Raw genomic sequence first — 16,906 nt, forward strand, 5'->3', positions numbered from 1 at the left:
GAAGAAACCCAGGCTTAAGACATCTTATGGGTTAAAGAAGACTCGAATTATCTTTCATCTGCATGCATTCATTAAAATTTGATGCTAACTACTGATTTTTACTTTTTTCTCATTAACTAGAAACTATCAATAATTCAAATATTTGCATCTGCCATAATCATAATTTAATGTAAGGAACTCTAACAATGCTTTTATATTAAGCTATCGATATATTTGTTCAATTTCGGCGTAACGAATGTTCTATTTATCTGGTACCCGTTGACATTTATATCATAGTTAAAGCCTTTCAGTTCCTCTGCATTTTCCACATAGAGGTTGAACAGCTTCTCTTCTTCTTGTGCCACTCATATCGGATATTGGAAATCATCAAGGCTATCCAGACCTTGTTTACAGCTGACCTAAAAAGTTCATTAGACCAGTCTCTCAAATTCCGCAACCATGACATTCTGAACAGCACAGGAGACCAAATACACCCCTGTCGTACCCCTCTTCAAATTTCAAAGTCCTCTGTGTTCTTTGATTTGTTCAGCCTTACTCATCTTTCTCATCAATATTATTATAATTGCATCGTGTTTTTACGGTGTCAAACGCTTTTTCATAATCAAGGAAAAGGAATGTGGTGAATATATCTTTTCGTTGGTCCATGCAGTTTTGTATAAGCGTATTCAAGCAGATGCTGTTTCGCATGTCTCGAGTCAGTTCTTGAAACCAAATTTTGTCTCGCATCTTAGCTTTTCTAGCTTCTGAACATTCTTATGTGGAGAATGCGCAGAAATACTTTTAGTAAATGACTCATTAAACTAATCAGTCTGTGATTATGTGATTTAGGGCTCATTATAAAGGTAGAACAAAGCCAATCCGTTGAAATGTGACCGGTGTTATACATATATGATATTGAACATTGTTACCAACATGTCGATGTTGTCATGAGTAGGTTAATAGCTGGCAGATTCGGTCTATTGTCTGCAAATAGGGACGAAGCATAATCTGTCCAGATTTTAGCTAGTTCCTCTTGGGTATCTATCATATCCTTGATCATTCTTCAGGCGGGTCTCGTATTGTTTCTTGCATACATTCGGAATTTCTTTAATTCGTATTTAGCCGCAAGAAATAAAACAAAAAATACGGATAACTACGAGATTTATTATAAACCCAAGAAAAATTCCATACCCTCCATCCATGGCGCCTGCAGTTGTAAGTATGGCTAAAGTTGATCTTTCAGAAAGGGTGATCGAAACTGGCTACCAGAATATTCAGAGCGATACCATCTGCTGGATTGTTTAGATAGGATACTGTATTCATTGTCATAAGGAGCAGGAAGGAGAAAACCATCTCTAAATTGTGGAAGGTCATCACTACCAATAATATCTGAGCTTAGAAAGGGTGTTTTATTCTCTCCAGGCCATTTGTAGCTAGGTAGTAATGGATGGAGTTGCTTAGGCGAGACATCGTACTTATAATCGTCTAGAAAATAAGGAGGAAGTAAAAGAGGTTGTTTAGAATCGAAGAAACAAGGATATGGAAAAAGGTTATAATCATAAAGAAGATCTGAGCTTAGAAAGAGTACTTTATTTTTTCCATACAATCCGTCGCTGGGTTGAAATGGCTTGAATCGATTAGGGAAGCGATTGTATTTATCAACGTTGACGAAAAAAGGCAGAAATGCAGGAGATTGTCTAGAATAGATAAGGTAAGGATCATAGTGTCGATATGGCAAAAGGTTATAATCATTAAGAAGATCTGAGCTTAGAAAGGGTACTGTATTTTTTCCATACAATCCGTCGCTGGGTTGAAATGGGTTGAATCGATTAGGGAAGCGATTGTATTTATCAACGTTGACGAAAAAAGGCAAAAATGCAGGAGATTTTCTAGAATAGATAAGGTAAGGATCATAGTGTCGATATGGCAAAAGGTTATAATCATTAAGAAGATCTGAGCTTAGAACGGGTACTTTATTTTTTCCATACAATCCGTCGCTGGGTTGAAATGGGTTGAATCGATTAGGGAAGCGATTGTATTTATCGACGTTGACGAAAAACGGCAGAAATGCCGGAGATTGTTTAGAATAGATAAAGTAAGGATCATAGTGTCGATATGGCAAAAGGTTATAACCATTAAGAAGATCTGAGCTTAGAAAGGGTACTTTATTTTTTCCATACAATCCGTCGCTGGGTTGAAATGGGTTGAATCGATTAGGGAAGCGATTGTATTTATCGACGTTGACGAAAAAAGGCAGAAATGCCGGAGATTGTTTAGAATAGATAAAATAAGGATCATAGTGTCGATATGGCAAAAGGTTATAGTCATTAAGAAGATCTGAGCTTAGAAAGGGTACTTTACTTTTTCCATACAATCCGTCGCTGGGTTGAAATGGGTTGAATCGATTAGGGAAGCGATTGTATTTATCAACGTTGACGAAAAAAGGCAGAAATGCAGGAGATTGTCTAGAATAGATAAGGTAAGGATCATAGTGTCGATATGGCAAAAGGTTATAATCATTAAGAAGATCTGAGCTTAGAAAGGGTACTTTATTTTTTCCATACAATCCGTCGCTGGGTTGAAATGGGTTGAATCGATTAGGGAAGCGATTGTATTTATCAACGTTGACGAAAAAAGGCAGAAATGCAGGAGATTGTCTAGAATAGATAAGGTAAGGATCATAGTGTCGATATGGCAAAAGGTTATAATCATTAAGAAGATCTGAGCTTAGAAAGGGTACTTTATTTTTTCCATACAATCCGTCGCTGGGTTGAAATGGGTTGAATCGATTAGGGAAGCGATTGTATTTATCGACGTTGACGAAAAACGGCAGAAATGCCGGATATTGTTTAGAATAGATAAAGTAAGGATCATAGTGTCGATATGGCAAAAGGTTATAATCATTAAGAAGATCTGAGCTTAGAAAGAGTACTTTATTTTTTCCATACAATCCGTCGCTGGGTTGAAATGGGTTGAATCGATTAGGGAAGCGATTGTATTTATCAACGTTGACGAAAAAAGGCAGAAATGCAGGAGATTGTCTAGAATAGATAAGGTAAGGATCATAGTGTCGATATGGCAAAAGGTTATAATCATTAAGAAGATCTGAGCTTAAAAAGGGTACTTTATTTTTTCCATACAATCCGTCGCTGGGTTGAAATGAGTTGAATCGATTAGGGAAGCGATTGTATTTATCGACGTTGACGAAAAACGGCAGAAATGCCGGAGATTGTTTAGAATAGATAAAGTAAGGATCATAGTGTCGATATGGCAAAAGGTTATAATCATTAAGAAGATCTGAGCTTAGAAAGGGTACTTTATTTTTTCCATACAATCCGTCGCTGGGTTGAAATGGGTTGAATTGGTCAGGGAAGCGATTATATTTATCAACGTTGACGAAAAAAGGCAGAAATGCAGGAGATTGTTTAGAATAGGTAAAGTAAGCATCATAGTGTCGATATGGCAAAAGGTTATAATCATTAAGATGATCTGAGCTTAGAAAGGGTACTTTATTTTTTCCATACAGGAGAATGCAGAGATATTCATTAAGAAGATCTGAGCTTAGAAAGGGTAATTTATTTTTACCATACAATCCGTCGCTGGGTTGAAATGGGTTGAATCGATTAGGGAAGCGATTGTATTTATCAACGTTGACGAAAAAAGGCAGAAATGCAGGGGATTGTTTAGAATAGATAAAGTAAGGATCATAGTGTCGATATGGCAAAAGGTTATAATCATTAAGAAGATCTGAGCTTAGAAAGGGTAATTTATTTTTACCATACAATCCGTCGCTGGGTTGAAATGGGTTGAATCGATTAAGTAAGCGATTATATTTATCATCGTACAGAAAAGAAGATTGCAGTGAAGAAGATTGTTCAGAATGGGAGAAGGAAGAATAGAAGTCTCGATATGGCAAGATGTTATAATTTTGTCCTGACAATTTGTAGCTAGGTAGAAAGGGGGGAGGTTTATACTGGAGAAGACGATTATCTTCATGATAATAATTATCACCAGCAACAGGAAGAGGAGATTCTAATAAACGGGATTGTTTAGAAAGGTGAAGGAGATAATCTGCAATATTATGTTCACTATCATAAGTTGGTTGCAACAGAATTGAGGGTGAATCGTCTCCCCAGTTTTCTGAAATCTGGCTTCTGCGTTTTCTGAGTAATTTGACGATAGGATCCGGATATGATAAGGCATTGATCACATTAAACAGCAACTAAAAATAAATTAATAGTTTAATAACTTAGACAATTTGTACATAAAAATGAGCAGAATTATTGGCTAAAACTCGTAAGTGAATGTGAATATAAAAGTATATATAATGATGAAGGGGCATCATTCCATACTTTTCTGGGCAACAATATACACGTGTTTTGGCCTTCTTGGGCCTCATCAGTTGATGAGGCCCATCCTTCTCCTTCATTCCCGAAACTTTTGCCGCATAACCACTGGATGCATGGCTTACAAATGATGTGCATTATGTAGCAGACGAGAAAGGCGAGTTTTTGGCTCTTAAAAACTGAAACCATATCGACCAAGACTAAGTGAATAATTACTGACAAAAAATTCTGGTCCTCCATATTGAGGACTGGACAATGGGCCGGTAACCCGTTATCGTAAAAAATACAAAATCACGAAAGCTTTAAACAAACTTCGGATAGATTGAAGAGTACTTCAACCTTGCACAATAAACTGGCCCATTTTAGAAAAATTCAATAAATTTAAGTATCTGGAGTATTGGATCGATAGCAGCCCAAATCCTGATCTATAAATAATCGAGAATAGAACAGAAAATCGTTCGAAAAAATCAGAAGACTACTATGTCATTCTCGAATAAAACTGGAAATTCGACTACATTTATCAAAATGCTATCTATGTCTGGTTGACTCTTCTCTATGCAGTTGAAACGGACGCTTAAAACATTAACCGTAAATAAATTGGAGGCCTTTGAAAAATGTGAATCTACCCGAGAATCCTTAAAATTTCATGTAGGTACATGGCATACCTCAAACGAAGAAGTGCTGCATAGGATAGGCAAAGAACGAGAAATTTTTAACACTGTGAAAGGTAGAAAAACATCATATCTAGGCCACATAATGAGAATAATAAGTACCAGCGGAAAAGATAGCGAAAATAAAGAGTTCGAAGCAGCCTTATATTAGATTTTAAAGCAACAAGAAAGATCTTAGATACATAACAAAAAAAAAGAGAATGGATCATTGACAATTGTAGAGAGGCCATACAGAAAATAAATCAGCAACATAAGAAATGTATGGAAAGAAAAATCAGAGAAAGAAGAGCAATCTATCAAGATGTAAGATGGAGAGTCCTATAGATATAAAGTACATCCTATAATCCTCAATCTCATGGAATGGGAGAGCTAGAGCGAATGAATAAGACAGTTGGCGCAAGTATTTTGCAAAAATAGTGTCCAATCACCACCGAGACTGGGACCACTATTTTCCTAGCGAGACTGGGACCAATTAAAAATTCTTCCTGTTTTAGTGTTAGTGTTAGAAGACTTAGAAGGATGCTAAGAATAGCAAAAAAATGAACACGGAAATATTGCGAGAACTGGGCAAAGAATGCGGAAATAATAAACACGATAAAAATAAGAAAGTTACAATATCTGCGACACGTAATGAGAGGATATCGACATGAAATGCTAAGACTGATAATACAGGGAAAGATAAGAGGCGGAAGGAATATAGGAAGAAGGAGAGTGTCATGGTTGAAGAATTTAAGAGTCTGGTTTAAATGCAGTTCCATGGAACAGGGGCGACCCGGGGTAGGCAAGGTAGACACCGCCTCAAATGTACAATACAATAATAAATTATTTATTAATATAAATTACTTATTTCAAAATTGTAATTTATAAATTTTGGCACAATACGTAAGTATTTAAAATAAAAAAGTTACTTCTTAATTTCTCTTCGAAGTTGTAATTATTGTACGCTCCTCGTAGTAGTGCTACTCACTTCTATACCGGGTGTCCACTTATACTTTCCCCCATTTTAACTGCCTATAACTTCTAAACGGCTCAAGTTAGAAATATGCGGTTTTCGCTGAAATGTTTTATTTTAGTAAAAGTTTTGTCTGAATGGATTGAGTTTTTTTATATCGCTTTCAATTACGAAAAAAAATGGCGGATTTTTGAAAAAACTTTGTTGACTTTTTTTAACGGAACACCCAGTATATTTTTTTGCAAATTAAAAGAGCGGCCATTCAACTATCCAGCGATATAAAGTTTTTTAAAATCGGTTGTCAAATGACTGAGTAATTAATTTTTAAAATGAGAGGTGCAACGTGTATATCACATAACTAAGTAACATAACCAAGCAAATTGATATTATGTTATGTGATTTCCACATTGCATCTCTCATTTTACAAATTAGTTGCTCAGTCATTTGACAACCGATTTTAAAAAACTTTATAGCGCTGGATAGGTAAATGACCGTTCTTTCAATTTACAAAAAATATACTGGGTGTTTTAATAAAAAAAGTCAACAAGTTTTTTTTAAATCCGCCATTTTTTATTTAAAAGCGTTATAAAAAATTCAATCCATTCAAACAAAACTTTTACTAAAATAAAACATTTCAGCGAAAACCGCATATTTCTATCTTGAGTAGTTTAGAAGTTATAGGCAGTTAAAATGGGGGAAAATATAAGTGGACGCCCGGTATAATATGACACTACCCTATAGTAAGGAACTTTTCAAATCCGCCTAAAGAACAGAACAGAATGATATGCGTCTCTCATTCTTTACGCTAAGCACAGCGCTGTAACTGTGGCTTGTCTAGCCGTAGTGGACGAGAATTTCCAGGAACTTTTTGGGGCTAGGTTAGGCTACATTTTTTTACGCCTTCGACAATGGTTGTCCCGAGCTGCTTCTCGGGATATCCAATTGTATGTTTTAGGATCCTGACTACAAATACTGAAAAAACTAAAAGTGCGAATTTTGTCATGAAATTTGGTACGTGGGGTTAGAACAATATTTGGAACAACTTTCCAAATAAATAACACTGATGATGGATTACCTATTAATCCGAAAACGTTTTGTTTTGTGATGTAACCCTTATTGGGGTCTTTTAAATACCTTTTACAAAGGATCTTGTATTTTTTGTGATTTATGGTATACAGCCAGCTACAGGAATTTTATTTTCCTCGTGGATTTTTTTTTTCAAATAACTTTTTCCGATATCTCTAACGCGAAGCAAAATATCGAAAATTCGCCCTGTTTGTAGATTCGCCGTAGATAGCGTTTAAAATTTAAATTTGAGTTGACTATGACTATGACTATCTTAAAAAATGTGAACCGTCACACTTGCATGACTGCAAAATTTTAAATCTGTATTTATTTTGATAGCCGCAATATAGGGGTGTCTTCATCTTAAATGCAACACACTGTGTATATAGGTATACGAGTAGGGGAGACTGTTGTACCTAGAGCCACTTTTTTTAAATTTTCGTCTAGAAAAAAAATGGACATGTTTTTCAGGGATTTTACGTATTTGGTAAATTCTATACATATTTGTGCAATATAGAAACAGATTAGATAAAAAAAATACAAAAAAATAAAGTGCATATTTAAACAAAAATGACAGCCTTACATGGCGGCCCAAGGTACACGAGGTCATGTACCTTGAGACAAGCCTCCTGTACCTTGGGCCGCCAGTAAAACAAGAGAACAAAACTGAAAGTTGTAACGGTTTGAGTTGGCTCCATATTTTCCATTTCACGATCGGTTACATAGGAGCCCAAAAAATCTTGATCTGAAAATTTTTCGCTGTCTAAGGGATATATTCCAGAAGCTCTAAAGCCGCTAATAATATTGCTGGGGGTGAAACCTCGAGGATAAGCTTTTCCAATGACTTCGGCCACTGAGCAGATTTGACCACCCTGAGGCCGTTTCAGCTCCGACGGTTCCTGGAGGAGCCCCAAAAATTATTCTATCTTTAAAAAACACCCTAGAAAAAATCAACATAGGTGGGATGTAGTTTCCTGTAGCACTTATCACTGCTATCATAGTCACGAGGCTTCCTCTCTCGGCCGATGTAGAACTACCAAGTTGTTTAATTCCTTTCGGAGCAATTATTTTTGACTGCGATTGAACAGTGCTTACACCGGTCTTATCTAAGTTCAAATTTCTGTTAAGAGGAATTACTCTAAATCGACTGTGGACGGTTTTGATGTTGTCAAATTTTTTTTGACATTGACCCTGTTGAAACTGATTGACCTACTGGGACTTGTTGCTTCGGGTTTTCGACTTGACAATACGTCCTTATGCCTTTTCAAATGCCTCTCATCCACTCTTCACCGGCAATTTTTTCTGTGTGCCAAGAATCTGGAAATTTCTTATTATTGGCGACAGCATATTTGTAAGCTAGCTGTCTTACGCCTTTATTAGATAAACCGTACTGCATTAAAGTAATATTTTTTATATACTAAACTTATCTCAACTAAGCAAGTTTCCTCCATGTCAGTAAACACTTGGCGTACAACATAATTTACAGAATAATGATATTCTCCTCCTTCCGGTTCTTGAAATTTTCTCGCCTCTCTAGCAAGTGTAGCACGGCTAATCTTAAAAACTTTGGAAGCCTGTCTACAGCTAATACATTTTGTTGGATTCTCATGGAATATAGACTCCAAAGCCCCCTTTAACGATTCAGGATTAATCGTTTCTCGCTTTTTTTCCAGTCTTGCTACGTGGCATAATGAGAGGTTATATCCTGCAAGTAAAAAAACGAAATAAATACCTAGCTATAATTTAAATTTTAAAAAACATTAATGTCCGACTGGTGTATTATTTAATAAATAATGACATGATTTGACGGGAGTTAAAAACGCAAGTTTTACCAAACTATTTAATTATCTATACGAAAACCTAAGGCTGTGAAAACCTACAGGATGTGTTTCTGGCCCAAGGTACAAGAGGGTACACTTTTTTAGAAAAACAAATTTCTAACTTAGAGGTTATGTTTAAAACAAACAACAACAATAAATAAATACTTACCAGTAACCTGTTGATATAACTATACACTTGAATTATTAAAAACACAATCTTGTATCACAATACTGGCACTCAAATTTTTCAAAAATATTTACTTTTAAGTCTCAAAACTAACTTCTGTTGCGCAAAACCTCAGTTTGCCGCGGATTTACACCAGACTAAAATTTTGACGTAGCGGTAACCATAAGCAAATGATTTAGTTCGTTCTGGTGTTAGTAGATGAAGACACTGGTTTTAAATTTGAAGTGGCCCAAGGTACAACGGCCTAAAGGTACAACAGTCTCCCCTACATATAATATAATATATACAGTGATGAGCGTGCTAATAACCGGCAAAATAGCGCAAAAGATGGAAAACATATTAAATTGTGAGATAAAAAGAAATAAAACTAGTAGAGTTGTTAAATTTAGCGATAGTAACATATAAATTGACATTATATTGATTGTTTCCCACCTTTAGACGTATCAAAGGAGTATGTCAACTAAAACTGTCACTGTGACAGTGGCATTTCTCAAATTCGTCCGATACGCCTAAAGGTGGGAAACAATCAATATAATGTCAATCCATAAGTTACTATCGCTAAATTTAACACCTCCACTAGGTTCATCTCTTTTTATCTCACAACTTAATTATGTTTTCCACCTTTTGCGTTATTTTGCCGGTTATTAGTGCGCTCATCACTGTATAGAGTATAGTAGAGTATAGAGTAGATACAGTGATGAGCGCGCTAATAACCGGCAAAATTGCGGGAAAGATGGAAAATGTATTAAGTTGCAAGATAAAAAGAAATGAAACTACTGGAGGTGTGACTTTATCGGTATTAACTTATAATTTACATTACCATTATCGATAGTTTCCACCTTTAATCCTTTTAACAATCAGCTAATTAACTTCGGTCATAATTTTACGTATGAAGTTCTTTCACACCTAGTTTTAATAGATTATGTACCTATATCTTCTTCTTCTTTGGTTTATTGGTCTCTACCTGCATGGGTATTTGGCTAGTCCATCGTCTTGGAATAAAGGAAAATCCCTTATTCACCTAGAGTTGATGACGGACAAATACAACAAAGGTAAAAACTTTTCTCGTTCAGAGATAACTGCCGACCATTACACAATCTGCTTCTACTTCTTCTTCTCGTTCTTTGGTCAATTGGCAATTTTGAATTGTCATGGGACAAATACAACAAAGGAAAAAACCTTTCTAGCTTAGGGACATCTGCCGATCATTACAAGATTCCGTAACTTGGCCTCGGTTAGTTGAAGTGAAGAACCCAGATGATTACAGAATATTTATACAAAAGATTGTATTGTTATTTTACCTAGATTTGAATTATCTAGTCTTATGTAATTTTTTACATTTTGTTCAAATTATTTATTATTTTATCCATTCATTTCCAATATTTTGCTTTCCTCATAACTACGTATGACGTTAACATGACATTAACATTGTTTTGATTTCGCGTAAAGTAAAAATCAATTGAAGACAATAAAGCAAATGTAAATAAAAACAGTTTAATTAGTAGTAATTTTTTATTCTAAAATTAACTTAATTTCTACTATGATTTTAGACGTCAAATTTTTTAGCTTTGTTTTATTTGTTCCATGACAACCTAAAATTGAGAATTAATCAAAGAAGGTGAAGAAGAAGTAGAAGGAGATTGTGCAATAGTCGGCAGTTATCCCCGAGCGAAACAAGAATGTGTGTGTACTTTGTACGCACGTAAGAAGTTATACTTCTACTACATATTATGTGATTTTTAAGACTATACCAAAAATTTAAAAAAATAAAAGAATAAAACGCACACAAACACATTGAAAAATGCCACAAAGAAAAAATGATTTCTGGACGATAATAATTGTTGGCAAAAATTTTAAATACGCATTTGCTGAAAAAAAAATTATATAACAAATATACTTACAATCATAATATGCATAAAAAAATAAAAAAATAAATCTTGCATCGGGAATTGAACCCTTGAATTTCGTGCCGCTTTGACTCGTAATCGAAGCGTAGACTCACTCGTCCAATCGGACATTATTTATCATGTGGAAAAATACGGTAACTGAACGTTTTACTTTTTTGACAATTGTTTTGAAAATTATGTAGTTTAAATTTTGTGGAAGAAAATATAAAAATATAACAAAACAGTAAGAAAACAATATATTAGATGAAGATTGGTAGAACTTTTGTTGGTAATCAAATTAAGTATGTAAATCAAAGCATTACATACCTACTAGATAAATAAATCTACGCCAAAAAATCATAATTTAAAAATAAAAATCGAACCTAATTTGGGATTTCTCTCTAAAATCCGCATTCTTGAGAAAATAAATGTATGTATTTCAACCTAATCCAAATGTATAATTACAATATGATTATAATAAAAACTAGGTACTTACCAAATTAGAATGAGTTTTCCTTGTCCAAAATAGTCCAAAAGTCCAAAAATATAGGTATATGAAAACTATTTAAAAAGGCAGTATAACTATTAACTAACTTTTGTTTGTTGTTTCTTTTCACACAAATTTTAAAACGCAACAACCATAAATAATCTAACTACAGCTGTGCCACAGCCGCCATATTGAATAATTTTTGACATGTCATTTGAACATCCAATCAGAACAAAGTTATAATGCGCATGCGCCCGGTCGCTAGGTTTTCCCATATAAAAATTTACCCTCTATCGCCGGTAAAGAAGTATAACTTCAAAAAGTTTTTACCTTTGTTGTATTTGTCCGATATTAACTCTAAATTGTAGGGTACATTCCATGTCAAATCACTCAGGCAAAAAATTTTGGATCTCCGATTTTTCTGAAAATTGGTATATAGCTTCTGCGGGACGTAAAAATAAGATATTTAAGGTCAAAAAATCTTCTTCTTCTTTTTTTCTCAAAATGTTATTTTATGCGATTTTACAGTGATTTTGTGTTTATTTAAACAAATTTGCATTTTCAAAAATGTCATTATATGGCATTATAACAAGTTATTTTGAATCAAAACAAGTTTTTGATCAAATTTTATAGTGTAAAAAACGTTAAAATACCGTTTTTTACATTTTCCTCCATTCCCAAAATACATCATCATCGATTTGGCTGAAAATTTGCCCACAGATAGCCAAAAGATAGGACTTTAAGTGGTTAGAAGGATTTGAGTTATATTACAATACCAATAAAGTTACATGCAATAATATCAGACTCAAAAGTATATATTAGTCCAGTCGGGATAGCATTTGACCTTGAATGCCAAGCTGCCCAAAATTTTATTTTTCTGATCTTTAGGGGAGTCAATAGTAGCTTAAATTTAAAATCACGAATGAATTCCTCCGTTACGTTAGCCGCCATCTTGATTTTAAAGGAGAACCTATTTTGCTCAATATCTCCGCCATTTTTAACTTTTCGACAAAAATGGTAGGAACTGAAATTGTTCCAAATAAATCTTATTTACAATTATTACAATTTTTTTTAACAATTTTTGTCGTGAGGTCGATATTTTCGAGTTAATTGTACTTACAGTAGACGCCTATATTTTTGACTATAATATTGCATGTAACTTTTTTGGTATTGTAATATAATTCAAATCCTTCCCACCACTTAAAGTCCTATGTTTTGTCTATCTGTGGGCAAATTTTCAGCCAAATCGATTATGATGTATTTTGGGAATGGAGAAAAATCTAAAAAACGATATTTTAACGTTTTCTACACTATAAAATTTGATCAAAAGCTTGTTTTGAATCAAAGTAACTTGTTATAATGCCATATAATGACATTTTTGAATCCCTTCTATTAAAATATTATGTTTTCCATTGATACTTTACGATAGAAAATGCAAATTTGTATAAATAAACACCAAATCACTGTAAAATCGCATAAAATAACATTTTGAGAAAAAAAGAAGCAGAAGATTTTTTGACCTTAAATATCTTATTTTTACGTCCCGCAGAAGCTATATACCAATTTTCAGACAAATCGGAGGTCCAAAATTTTTTTTGCTCCAAAATTGAGTGATTTGAAATGGAATGACCCGTAGATGAATAAGGGATTTTTCCTTTATTCTGAGAGGATGAGCTTGCCAAAATACCCATGCAGGCAGAGGCAAATAAAATAAACCAGAGAAGAAGAAGACATACATAACCTGATAAAACTAATTTTGAAGGATTGTCATTTGTCATACGTAGAATTATGACCGAAGTTAACTAGCTGGCGTTTAAAGGTATAAAGGTGGAAGCTATCCATAATGCTAATGTAAATTACAAATTAATACCGATAAAATCCCACCTCCAGTAGTTTCATTTCTTTTTATCTGACAACTTAATACATTTTACATCTTTTGTGCTACTTTGCCGGTTATTAGCGCGCTCATCACTGTATAAAGGTATATGTGTCGCCTACCCGCATACTGAGGTCACGAGCCACCACTGCCATGGAACTCTTCAGAGCAGCGGTAGAGTAAAGATAATGATGATGATATCCAACCTCCGATTGAGAAACGGCACTTAAAGAAGAAGTTAGAAGACTTCAAATAGATTAAAATATTACAATAGCCTATACATACAGTTCTACAGTGTGACCCATTTAGATTGGAAACACCTCTATAAAATTTGAAGTTGTTAACCGATTTTAACCAAATTTTTTTTAATGTCATGTAATAAAATGTCTATTGCGGGACAAAATATGAAATATTTACTTAAATTTTCAGGGCATTCTACGATACTTTTTCTTCGTCGAAAATGGAGAATTTGTATTAGCGATTTTTTTATTAAAAAAGATTCTACGCCACTGGATTTAGCGTGGCTTCAAATAGCTATGACAAAATTTCATTTTAAATTTATTTTAAACATGGCCAACATGGGAATCCAACGATCTGTCAAACTATTTTAATATGTCTGGCGATTGGCATGCAATACATTGAAGGCATTGGAAGGCATATGATAGTATAGTGTTATTTTAGTATTTTAAAGTAATTTTCGTATTTTATGTCCATGTAAGTATTGCTAAATACTTCTGTGACATAGTAACAAATATTGCTTACGTCAATAAACTTTAATAAGTAGTTAAAAAGTTTTAACTAAGTAATTTGGAAGATTGAAGAAAGCTAGGTTAACAAATTTTATGTTTTATAAGTTTAATAAAAAATAATATTGAGCATCCCTAAAATAGATTTTAGGTAAAATCATCGGGGTAATATATATTTTATTATTTTAGGTACTTAGTAATACCACATTGTATCTTAAATTTGAAATTTTAATTTAAATAAAGTATCCAATAAAATCGCTTGTGTGCAGTGTTGCCAGAGAAATTTTTGTAAATGCACCGGAATGACTGGAATAGTGACACAAAGTACTAAACCAACACATTTTGTACAAAAACTTAAAAAAACGTCGTTTAATATTATTTGAAGCAAATTTCTTATGTCACAAAATTTTAGGTTTTTACTTTAGGAGACTTTAGTATCAAAAGTTTGGTTATTAATTGTATCAAATTGGTACAATTTTAACAACTCTGGCAACGCTGAATTGCCTGCCATACGTCCTGTCATTAAAAATCACGTGGTTTGGATCTTAGACAAGGAAAAAAGAGAGGACAGGTAACACCCATTTAACACACACGTTCCAAAAGTGAAGCCAGTTTTTGGTTTGTTTGTCACCAGAAACATGGCGGTCACGTCAAAAATAACAATGGGTTGCCAGTGGTGGGTGTTCGTTGAAGGTTAAAATTTCATAAAAAATAAAGTAAATCATCATCTAAAATTCGTAATAAAAACATATGTATGTATTGAAACATATGTACGTAATATGAGCAACTTAATAAAACATTTACCGTACACAAATTCTTCATTTTAAATACATTTCATGTTTTTATTTTAAATACTCAATGCATAATAATACCCCAAAGATACGTCGATGATCAAAATCCCTGGTGTCAGTTTGGCTTCACTTTTGGTCATAGGATTACTCGTCCTCTCTCTTTCCTTGTCTAAGGTTTGGATTGCCTAATTGGAGGGTCCGAGAAGTTAGCTACAGATATAAGTAAATGAAGGCAGGACAGTGTTGCCATGTGTTCTTAGGATAAATCGGAAAAGAGCATGTGATATATTTTTTGTAATTTATTTATTAACATGGAAAACATTAACTATGTAGATAAAATAACGAGAAAAAATTTTAAATTTCTCTAATTAAAAAGTGTAAAATTTTATTACTAGGTACATATATACTTTTAGATTATTCTTATCTAGATAAAATTAAGCTTTGTATTAATAATAAGGTCGCCAATACAATAATTTTTTTGTCTAGTAGTGGTTTGTTATTAAAATTATTTGAAAAATAATTAGTTTTATGGTTATCTGTTGATACAGGGTGTTCTTTTTTGACTCGTAGCTTAGTGAGTTTTAAAATTTTAAGTTGTCATAACTTCGTTATTAATAAATATATTTTAATGAAATTTTTGTCATAGCTATTTGAAGCCACTCTAAATCCAGTGGCGTAGAAATTTTTTTAATAAAAAAATCGCTAATACAAATTCTCCATTTTCGACGAAGAAAAAGTATCGTAGAATGCCCTGAAAATTTAACTAAATATTTCATATTTTGTCCCGCAATAGACCTTTTATTACATGACATTAAAAAAAATTTGGTTAAAATCGGTTAACAACTTCAAATTTTATAGAGGTGTTTCCAATCTAAATGGGTCACACTGTATATAATAAATATATCACTTACTAGTACTAAGGCAAGAATGTACCCCTTCATCTTTGATGAACCTTTTGTTATGATTTATCTTCAAAGGAAATGTTTAATTGTTACTGTTTCCATTTATATGATTTATCTTCAAAGAAAATGTTAATTTTTACTGTTTCCGTTTTTTTAGTTTCCTTTTATAACTTAAACACAGTAAGTATAATAAAAAGTTACTTAATACTAATAAAGATATATTTCACCCACATTTATGAAAAAATTATTGTTCCTTTGTGATTTATTATATTAATTAAGTAATTTTATAATCACATACAAATTGGCTTAAATGTTTTAATGAATTTATGTAGGTTTATAGTTCACATTTTTAAGAACAATGTAATTAATTTTCAGATTAAGCTAATATTAGCTAATTAACTGTATTGACGAAGATACACTGCATACACTTTTAGATCTGCTCAACAAGGTATATATACAACAGGAGTAGTACCCTAGGATTGGTTGCTGCCTAATAGGTTTGTAACACTACCAATGTCAGTACCTACATGCGACAGAATGCTCCCAGTATAGGGCTTTTCATCGATTGTCATTTGTTTCGAGCTTCTGTCATGTGTCACATAATATTAATATATCTACGTCATACGTCTTTGGTTTTTATCTTGGTATATACCATATAACGTATGACGTAGATATATTAATATTATGTGACACATGACAGAAGCTCGAAACAAATGACTGTGAATGAAAAGCCCTATAGAACAATTTCCTTAATATAGCCCAGTAAATGAACGGAAAATCCGGCGATACCGTGTAATTTTCAGGGGCAACTCCGAATTGCATGAAAATTTGGATTTAGGTTCTACTTACCCTCCACTTTAAAGTTGAAATTGTGCCGTTTGTTGCTTTTACTTGGGGGTGACAGTCACCCCTTCTCGGGGGTGAAAAAACATACGTTCAAGATAAGACCGGAAATGCATAAATTGACTGATTTTAAGCAACTTTTGTTCTATAGAGTTTTTTACGTAAGTTATCACTTTTCGAGTTATTTGCCATTGAAAATGTTGATTTTTCGACAAAAAACACTACGTTTTCAGACGGTTTTTAGCAAATAACTCAAAAAGTAAATATTTTATCGAAAGAAAACCTTAGCAAAAGTGTAGCTTATAAAAAACCCAAAAAAATGGTGTATCAGTGAAGTCTATCAGTCAAATAAAAA

The 16,906-nt window shown here is 33.4% G+C and overlaps 1 protein-coding gene across 1 annotated transcript; it reads right to left on the reverse strand.

The window, feature by feature from the left end:
* Positions 1-1,123: 1,123 nt before the first annotated feature.
* On the reverse strand, positions 1,124-15,866 carry LOC114329116 (uncharacterized). Its single transcript, XM_028278139.2, has 2 exons — positions 15,718-15,866; positions 1,124-4,201 (listed from the first exon to the last, which is right to left on the reverse strand). Exons 1-2 carry the CDS (start codon positions 15,745-15,747, stop codon positions 1,205-1,207), a joined length of 3,027 nt encoding a protein of 1,008 aa, XP_028133940.2. The 5' UTR covers positions 15,748-15,866; the 3' UTR covers positions 1,124-1,204.
* Between the last annotated feature and the right edge of the window lie 1,040 nt (positions 15,867-16,906).

Source organism: Diabrotica virgifera, chromosome 7 (assembly GCF_917563875.1).
Source record: "Diabrotica virgifera virgifera chromosome 7, PGI_DIABVI_V3a".
Classification (NCBI taxonomy): Eukaryota; Metazoa; Arthropoda; class Insecta; order Coleoptera; family Chrysomelidae; genus Diabrotica; species Diabrotica virgifera.

Coding starts and splice junctions, on each gene's coding strand:
- LOC114329116 (XM_028278139.2), bottom strand. CDS start 15,747: ATGAAGGGGTACATTCTTGCCTTAGTACTA. Junction 4,202..15,717: donor ACATTCTTGCCTTAGTACTA/GTAAGTGATATA, acceptor ATTTATTTTTAG/TTGCTGTTTAATGTGATCAA.